The 10,496-nt window shown below is 35.2% G+C and overlaps 1 protein-coding gene across 1 annotated transcript; it reads right to left on the reverse strand.

Moving 5' to 3' along the window:
• Positions 1–862: 862 nt before the first annotated feature.
• LOC105626344 lies at positions 863–9,957 on the reverse strand. The gene is made up of 7 exons (XM_012207646.1): positions 9,845–9,957; positions 8,554–8,743; positions 4,671–4,987; positions 2,958–4,498; positions 1,943–2,341; positions 1,312–1,691; positions 863–1,219 (listed from the first exon to the last, which is right to left on the reverse strand). The coding sequence occupies exons 1-7, from the start codon at positions 9,955–9,957 to the stop codon at positions 863–865; spliced, it is 3,297 nt and encodes a 1,098-aa protein (XP_012063036.1).
• Between the last annotated feature and the right edge of the window lie 539 nt (positions 9,958–10,496).

A 10,496-nucleotide genomic window follows, 5' to 3' on the forward strand; every position in this document is an offset into this window, starting at 1 on the left:
TGACTTTGAGTCGCCCAAGGTTCGATCAAGATCAAATCGATTTTTTTAAGAATCCCTCCCCTTCTTCCCTATTTTTAGTGCATATTTGTAGTCCATCTCTAGAGCTTTTCAATATACAATAAAGTTCATTTTCATTAAGTACTTTTCGAGGCTTAAAAGTACTATCGGCATTAGCATTATCCAAAGTGTCCGATCGACGGCTAAAACCTGAATGTTGTTTAGAGTCGTGCCCTGGATAACATTTGTCATTACAATGCCATTGAAGGTTGTTGCTCTTATTTTTACGTAAAAATTAATTCAAACGGATGTGATTAATAAATAGATCCTTTTAAATCATACATACTTTTATCTGAAACATTTTTCTCAAAAATGCTTTGCTTTTGAGATATTCGACTGTTGCTTTTAATACACCCTATATAATATTCTATAGGTATTGCACATAGTGTATACATAATACTTATCTAATGAAGAAAATGGTAATTTATAATACATTCGATATTTCTCATATTGCACTGTCCCATATCGTTAATAATAAGCTATCAGGTCCAACGTAGCAAAAAAAAATCATAACTTGATCTTTATTGCTTACAGTAAACACTATAGTCTTTAAAATTGGAATAAAGTATATAAATAATTTTTCATTTACTGTAATTTACGCGCTAAAAATCTCTCAAGATGAAACAGGTACAAATAAGTAGTTGCATATTATTTATCGAGAAACGACTAAAAATTAAATCACGATATGTTCGTAAATAATCTTTTTTCGATTAGTGCGAAATGGCAAGATGTTACACAAACATGTATAATATCATAATATTAAATATGCGAAATTATACCGTTGGAGATAATTTGGATACTTTCATCAAGGTAAATAACCCAGTCCAGCTTCGAGACTAATCGAACTTCTTATGCTCGACGCGTTACTAGTCCTTCTTGAGATCCGATTGTTCTCGCCTGCACCAAAAACTGCGGCGATCTCTGCGCTTTTTTTTATGGAGAGTGCTTCGTGATGCGCTCCGGACCTCCCGTTACCGCGAGAGGAATACTTTTTATCTCGTTCCGCACCACCGACATAAACCAAACGACCCTGAGTATCCCTCGCGCTGACCACAAGGACTTTCTCGCTGCCGGAAGACTGCTGAGATCTTCTGCCTGGGCTAAAGAGATCGTAATCTAAGGCCAAGTTATCCGAACTACCGCAAGCCGGCGATGATCGATTCTGCAATAGAATTTGTGCAGACAAATTTTAATACGACTACAAAATTAAAATAAAATAAGATTTTAATCACTAACATAAAATTTCTTAGCTACCTTGAGAAAGTCGGTATTGCGCGATGAACTATGACTACCGGCTAATCTCGAACCTCGAATCCTTTCGGAACTGTCTCCTCTGCTGAGCGTGCTCTCCGATGGCACGATTCCTTTCTGCCTGAGTTGCTCCAGTATAGTCGGTTGTATCGGTTTTTTTGCACAGTAACACTTGTTGCTTTCGGAACAACTGTCAGTGTCGCAGGCGCAAACAACCGTATTTCCTGGTACAGGCGTAGCTTGTACCTTTCTAGACAAAGAGCAGTAGCACTTATCCGCCGACACACATGTACACGACTCGGAGTCGTAGCTGCATTCGCTGCAGCTCACGTATCCGCTGCTGCTCCTGTTCGCGGTGGCACCGCTACGATTGAGTCGTCTACCTGCATAGTTTTTTTATAATTATATTGTGTATCAATAAATATAAATTATATTGAAATTTAGATTTTGTTATTATATTGTTACATAATATATTTTATTATTATTGTTATATTATTCTATTATTAATATACGTTTTTCATTTTACTAGGTTACGTATAGAAAAAGGAAGCTATCAAAGGTTTAGATATAATAAAGATTAAATTTGGATTTTAATTACAAGAAGACTAATTTTAATTGCAATATTTCTACGTACACGTATCGCTATCTTCTGAAGTCGTATGACATACTCCATTCTTATTCGTTCTCCGCGAAGATTTTCTCTTACTGAGTCTACTCGCCAGTACACGATTTCGGTGATTATTTCTGACGTCACACGATGAACTACTGCCAAAGCTATCATTCAGTCTCCTAGCCGGGAATATTACGGAGGTGAATTCCGTGGGACCACCTTTCAGTCTCGAGACCGACCTTTTTATGGCCCTGCCTAATAAACAAGATCGACGGCTCGATCTTCGTCTTTGTGGTCTCCGTCGTCTCTTCATAATACTGGCGGATCTCTGATACAATTCATCTTGCGTTAATGTTGCGGCTAGTTTCAGTAAAAACTCCTTGTAGAGCGGCTTCAGATCGTTAAATGACATACCTTCCGGATCTGGGAAATTAAGGAAATAATTAGATTTAAAATGGAGTAAAAAATGCTCATATATTTTCTTAAAAATTAACACAATGTCATGGCTTATTTTGAATTATAATTAAATTAACTTTAAATTAATATAATTAATTGTCTCTTCTGCTGAGCGAGCTCTCCGATGGCACGATTCCCTTCTGCCTAAGTTGCTCCAGTAGTCGGTTGTATCGGTTTTCTTATACAGTAACATTTGTTGCTCTCGGAGCAACTGTCAATGTCGCTTTAATTAATATAATTAAAATTGAAATATCCAAATGTTTCTAGCTTATTGTCATCTGGCAGGATACTTATTGAAATTCGAATTTTTTTATTTTTTAACATTTTAAAATATTTTTTTTATATTTTGACACATTCATCATTGATGGTTTTTAAATTTTCATTGTATTCATTATTCTTTGTTAATTTAATTGTATCTCTGCATTGTAGTACTGAAGAAGGATTTGTAAACCGAATCTTTTGTTAATTATATTAATATTTAAAGTTAATTTAATTATAGCTCGATAAATAAGCCATGACATTATGTTAATTAGATTTAAATTCTTTTTATTTAATTACATTCTTGTTTTACATAGATTATTACCTATTATGGCTGCCAAAATGTCATCTACACTAGTCAAGCCCTCCTGATTCCTGAATTCGTCAAACAGCTCCGTGAATCCAAGCGGAGTGCCTCCTTTGATGTTATTGGTTCTCCGAGTGCTTCCGGAAGTCAAGAAACTGCCTCTTCTAGGCAACTCAACCCTTGTCATCAAGTCTCCTCTATCCACGTCTACGTCGCTCTGTGATCTCTTCAGTGTGTTCTCCTGCAGGATCCTGTTGGCATTCTCCGAATGGCTGACGGGTGGCTCGCTGCCCGCTCTGCTTCTTCTTCTCACTCGAGGACGATTGCATTCCGGCATATTCGGCGAATAATCAAGATCTGATTGTTCTTTTTTCAACGGTTTATCCATTGTGACAATTCGGTTAATTCTTTTGCTGGAGTGTGCTCTTTCCGGATCCCTCGAGCGTCTCTGCTGGTTTATCGTGCCATCCGAATGTTCATAATGCGACTGATAGTGTCCATTATTCTTTAAATTCTTTGCGAAGAAGATATCTTCTTGACAACTTCTCATCTCACCGTTTCTGTTGTTTTTACCCGTGTAAACGTCTTCCGTACCGAGACTGTAAATCTTATCAGCGTCTTCAATTTGCGAACTGTAAATATTTTTTTCCTTCTTCGTTCTACTAACTTGCTCGTAAGTGGAGTTTATCTCGTTTCTTTCGATTTTATTAACCTTATCGTATATCAAAACGTTGTCGATTCCCGAAGAGTACAATTCGCAATTCCTGACATTTGCTCGATTCAAAACGTACGATCCGTAATTTCTTTCATAAATATTATCTTTCATGTCCGCTGATTCCCTCCTTAGATTGTTTCGTTTGTGCAGTTTCTCATATTTGTTCGATTGTCTTTCATAAATTTCATTCATATCGTTATCAGGAGCACTGTAAATTTTATCAAGATTGTTAGATTCTATCTCGATTCTCAAGGAATTTTGATCCTTAGCGGAAAACATTTTGTTCTTCGAATTTTGTAGCTCCTCGTTTCTAGACAATACGATATCTCGATTGTTCTGTCCTAGATTGCTCTTCTCGCTCTTGGCATTGTCTCGTCTTCTTCCACGGGCCTCAAGGATATCTTCCGCTTTCACGTCGGAATTCTTCTTTTTTCTACGTGGTATTTTCTGCAAACTAAGCTTTCCGCCTTCATCCTCAGTAACGGAGCTGCTTACAGAAATCTTCTTGGTTCTGGGTGGTCTCACAGGATGCGGTGCAGTTGGTCTCGGTGGCGGAGGTAGCATGTAACTGATTCTACTGCTGAGACTAGGCTCTCGAACACTGGAAACAACGGAAGCCAGGCTGACGCATCCGACACCATTCGTGTGACGAGGTCGTCGTCGGTTCGCGTCTAGATCGGCGAGAAGAGCGCGATACAACGTGGCCGCGGCTGCTATCGCATCTTCTTCGCATTCGCAGGCGAACGCGTGACATTCTAAGAGCCTGGCGGCCCCAGGTCGTCGCATTATCACGGCGAAAATCGGAGGATAGAATTCTACTTCACTTTTCAAACCGCGCATTGTCCTAAAAATAGAATCAAAATTAAAAATCTATTTTAGTCATTTAGGTAATCTTTAAACATGCAAATATGTTATAAACATTAATATTATAAGCAATAAATCTTTGAGTTTTAAAAAATCAATTATAATAATACAATTATTATATTGGTGGTATTATTAATTATAATAATATTCACCTGTAGAGATCGGCGTGCTTGTCTTCCATTGTCTGTCCCTGGTCCTGATCGCCAACCAAAGGTAAGAAGGCATGATGTACATCGCCCGATGGTATTCTCTTGCATCGAAGTCGCAAAGCACTCCATACCGCTATTCTGCGGAAAGGATTATTCTTTTCGCAGACTTCGCTCGTGCGGAACGTTAGTCCGCGCCTAGAAACCTCCAGCTCGGCTCTCACGCATCCTTCTATGCGTTCTAACAGCTGACGAAGAGGTTCCTGAAGACCCCGTACACTCGCCACACGTCCGCCGACTGGGGCAGCTCCCATGTATTTTACCTGTGCGTGCGTGCGTGCGTGCGTATGTGTGTGTGTGTGTGTGTGTGTGTGTGTGTGTGTGTGTGTGTGTGTATTTATGAAAAAAAGTACAAAATATTTTAATTATCCCAAAGAACATAATTTTAATAGAGAAAGAAAAGTTCAGAAAAAAAAAATTAAAATACGTCCAGCTGAACATATCTGCTTTTTTATCGTCTGAAATATGCATTTCAGTATGCTGATTGAAAATAAGAAGTCAATGAGGTTTTGAATAGAGTAAAAATTTTTATTTACTTCAAACTACGTTGTGAGAGATTGACGTGTTCAAAAATAGTTGATAAAAAGAGCATTCTTTTTGTGTCTGAAAACAGCGGGAACCTGTTTTGCACGATGGGCAATATCGATAAACAGGTGAAGTCGTTAAACGGGAATTTTGTTGCATAATTTGAACATTTTTAAACTAGTCTCTCTGGAATTTTTTATTGCGTCGCCGCTTTAATATCTCTCTTGGAATGTTATTAAAATTAAACATTATAATATCTGTATCTTGTAATGTATATATATATATAGCTTGAATCGTTTACAGTAGGATTCCGTTTCTGACGAAAAATAATGATGTTAGATTTTGTCATAGAATTATCATAGAATTAACTATAATTATCTATGAAAGCCAATATTCGAGTTATGAAGAGGGAAGCGATTTGGCCACAAAGAAGAGTAACAAGCAGCTGTTATGTCGTCCTAAACAGATCCTCTCAGGTTCTCTGATGTAACTGTATTGATTGCAGCTTCTTTCATGAGCTCCAATCAAAGTGTGTGAAGCGAGGCAAAACAATGCGGTGGAGCCCATAAAACGGAATACCATGTTGGCGGCGATAAAGAATCCGCATACCGGTGTAACAACTGAAGGAGAATTTTTCAGCGCTCCGAATAGTTTATGGAAGTCCGTCACGCTTTGCGAATCGTGAACGGAATGAAAGTGACGATTAAAAATTCCAGATCGACGCTCCGAGGAAAGTTGGAGGACTTTTCGCGACCTTTTTCCGCGAATCAAGGCACGTCCGCGAGAGAATGGCAATTGCGATATTGCAACACGTCATATGCATGCTGAATGTAGATTAGAATCACATTTTTTATGTATGAAAATATTCAAGATCTCTTGGAAAATGCATTAATTAACTGTATTTTAATTATAAAATTCTGCAACATAATTGACTATTTATAAGTCTATTGTAACAGTATATTATTTGTATACTATTATGATTCCTAAATTATAAGCCTCTTATTGCAAATCTATTTATAATATGAAAGCATTTTCTTCGCCTATTAAAATATTTTTATATCGCGCATTATAATCTGTTAAAATCTTCTAATTAAATTGATATTATCAGCTAAATAAACGTACTAATACATTGTACACAACGTACAAATTAATTAACATGTCAAAAAAATTAATTCTGCTGTGCAAGACCGATTAAACTGCAAAAGATTTGATACCATCTCTCTCAAGTTAGATATAAGAGATCTCGGATATATAATCTGCTTTCTCTTCTAATTTTTACAATTCTATCTATATATACTATACGTTGTTTGCTCTTTAAAAGATCACTGAGCGATTCTTTCCTTTCTAACGAGCAACCAGCTCACGAGTAATTATACGTCGATCTCAATTTTATTTCTGACACGGAATCATCACGATTGTTAGGGTGATCTAAGCAAGATTCCTGAGGTGGAAAATAGATACCATTCGATGTGCTTCTTTTCACGAAGCTTTCCTCCGATCTCAAGTCTAAAATCTTTGATGAAGAATAAAACATGTAAGACTTAGATTTTTGAGACAAAATAAAAAAAGCGAATTGGCCAATAAACGATTTTAATTAATTGTGATCGCGAGAAAAAGATACGTACATATTAGATTATATTTTTCGAAGGAAAAATTAAATCATCCAAATGCATCTATTTTTCGTGCATTTCTCGATTCCTTTATTTTTATTTTATCTTTTTAAGGCTGAGTTGTTTCATCTTTCGGTAATCTTCAGCTCACTGTCTTTGTCTCTTACTCTCTTATTTCTTTACTCTTTTACTCTTTTGTTTATCCAGTAGATTTATTGATTATTAATTATCACATAGTTTATCCGAAGATGGAATAATCGGCCTTTATTCTCTTATTTTCTTATATTCTTATTCTTTTGTTTATCCAGCAGGTAAATTATCATATAAGGTTTTGTTTTCTGTTCCTGCACGAGGATTGCACTAGAATTGAACTGAACTGAATTAGTTACAATCCAGAACTGACGAGTGTAAGCGTGCAGGTAAGGAATAAAAAACGCTCTAGTGAAAAAAGGTGTCTCATATTGTTTAGAAATATTAAATTCGTATGATGAAGATGAAAGAATTAATATATTATAATTTCATCTTAATTTCATTAAGAAAATTCTTAATTAAAGAGAATGATGGTACAAAATGTTTTTGTATATAGACTTACTATCATTTATATATTTTTATCGTTTTATTACTCGTAAATTCTCGTATCATTTATACAAGGTCTATTTTTTGTAGTCAAATTAATGCAATACATTAATGCTTGTACTACTTGCTGATTCCAGCCAGTTTAATGAACTTGTGCATTGAGTTCTGTTATACTGGAACAAACAGCGTTGTAGGACTTTAGGAATAAAGTTATTAACTTTGGAAACAGAAAATGCTTTAGTTCAGTGTATACTAGGGTTGAACAATTTAGAGCTATAAGTAATTTCTTATGTACAATACGTACGTCTTATGTATAATACGTATAAAACGTATAAACGTATAATACGTATAACATATATATACGTTATAAAAATCATGTACAATACGTTATGTTTAACATCATGTCCTGGTGTACATTTTTTGAACTAATGCAATCAGTGCAGGAACAGAAAACAAACCTATAGCTATAATTTATCCAAAAAAATGGAACAATTGACTCTAAGTGATTCGTTTTTTCGTGAAATTTTGCAATTGTTTTAATTTCGACTCTGAAATAGAAAATTAAACGTATCCGCAGGGTCATGTTCGCTGACGAAGTAGATAAATCTTTTATCGCGGTAATCACGGAAGAACGATTTTATTGAAATATCTAAAAATTTCACTATAATTCACTAAATAGATAGGATCAAAATAATTTTGTAGCAAACTCAAGCATGAGAGAGTAGTACTACAAAAAATTTTTATATTCTAGCAATTAGTTTGAGCATCCTACATAATTATTTTAGTAATTCGACAAAATTATTTTCTGATCTGTATCAGTTGAAATTTGAGATACTTGAGCAAAATCTTTCGCTGCATAGTCCCTTAGAGAAAGGAAACAGAACGATCACGTTCGGTTACGCCGATTTGTGAGATTTTTCGAGTCAGAGAGGACAAGTGTGTTTGCAGATGTGCAACATAATTAACATAAGTGAAAATGCAGGTGCACACGTTCCCGCTACATACGATTTAATCTTCGCGAGATTCCCGAACCTGAATCCTTCGACGATGCTTGAGCAAAAGTGGCGTGCGGACCTCTTTCGCAAATGCTCCACGTGCATAATTATTTGTGTCATTACCGGCAAGATTGCGGCGGCACATTCACCAGGCGTTCCACTTTCGGCCTCCACCGAGGCGAACATCGCCTCGATACGTGCCTGGACCGCACTGTTCACCCTCTTCTGTTCTTCGTTCGCATCATTGGGGTTACTTGGGATCACAACCGACAATCCGGCGTACCACCCTCCCAATGTCGAGCTGCAGATGGATCTGAAAGGATAGAGATTCATTAATAAGAAAATAAAAAAGAGGAATAGTGCAAGACGTTAATATTTTATGCTCTAATTGGTCAAATATACAAAAAATATGGAAAAAATATTTTTGCTGAGGTCTCTGCAAATTTAACCAGATTTAAAAATAATTTTGTTGAACCGTCAAAATAATTATGTAGGAAACTCAACCATAATGAGTAACGTAAGAAATTTTGATATTCTCTGCTGAAAGAAAATTTACGTTATTATATAATCTTTGATTTTTATGTTTATATAATAACGTAAATGTTACCATAATTATTATTTACTATGGTAATATTAATAACAATTCTATCAACAAATATATATAGTAAATCGAGAAATGTATAATTGTTATGATTAATTAATATCATAAAAAATGATTGCAATTATTATAATTTAACTATTGCAGTCAGTTTTAGGATAATGTTTTATATACAATTCATCTTGAACATCGTACATAATTTTAGCGATAACAGAGCAATAAGAACGTTTGCGATATGATGTATTCTATTCATGATGAGTTTCCTTACTTTCATTGTGACTTAAATTCATTAAGGATTTCCAAGTTTCATCTCTGATAAATTAAAAAAAAATTTTCTTTTCTTTTCTTTTTAACATCTGACATGAATTTAATTCTTACATAGAGATTTTTCGTGTAGTGGAGGGAATTCACTATGACAAGATAGTTATTATGTATACATTGTATTTACAATATAAAGTTTATGTCTTTGAAAAGGATTCAAAAATGAGCCAAAACATGTAAGCGCGTTATTTTAATAAAGTTTTGTGTTATATCTGTATATTATTTGTGCAACGACTGTCGCGCCTGATTCCTATTGCCTTGTTATCACTAAATTTCTTTTGAACAGTAAGGAATGCTACATAATTATTTTATAAACTCAACAAAAGTATTTTTATTATTTTCGGATTTAGCTAATCTTTTAGATATTTCAACAAAATTGTTCTTTCTGAGTAATTAAACAATTTAATAAAAATAAAAAACAAATAGTATAATATTATCCTTGGTACGTTAAAATTGGTTAAATGTAATTATAATAATTTAATAAATTTGATTTACCTGGAATCTTCGAACAGTGCGTCAATCTGCGCTTTGCTCCTGAGAGAACATTCCGATGGTGGGCCACCCAATCTAAATCCATCCTCGTAGTGAAATATTCCTAAAGTCGACATGTTTTATTTGAATGTTACGCAACCCGTTCGAGATGCGTGTTTGCAAATTGTTTTTCTATTATGTTGTCTGACGTCATTCGTTCTGAAAAAAAAAATGCACATTATTATTGCGTTGACCTCAATTAGAACTATTAGAAGAGAATTATCATAGTTGATGACATAACTGACGCTATTTTTTTTATCGATCATATCTATATAAGAGAACTTGTACATAATGATTATTTGTACTTGCTTGTTTTAACAACCTTGTGGACGTTAGTCAAGGTTTCTTGAATGACCCGAATACGATATTAATAATATCAAAGAAAAAGTTCTTAGGGACTATACACACGCATAAATCCTTCGGGATTTCTAGTATTCACAGTATTCATTATCGCAGTTACGTCGTGGTGCGTTAAATTTATGCGAGCACTAGGCGATGCGTGAATAATTAAAATCGCCCAGACAGGATCGGGTTAACCTCGATACTTCTACAGATACGGGCGAGCAACGGTAAAAGTGATCAGAGATCAGGACAAAAGGAAAATGTGAATAATAAG

The sequence above is a fragment of the Atta cephalotes genome (assembly GCF_000143395.1).
Source record: "Atta cephalotes unplaced genomic scaffold scaffold00005, whole genome shotgun sequence".
Taxonomy (NCBI): Eukaryota; Metazoa; Arthropoda; class Insecta; order Hymenoptera; family Formicidae; genus Atta; species Atta cephalotes.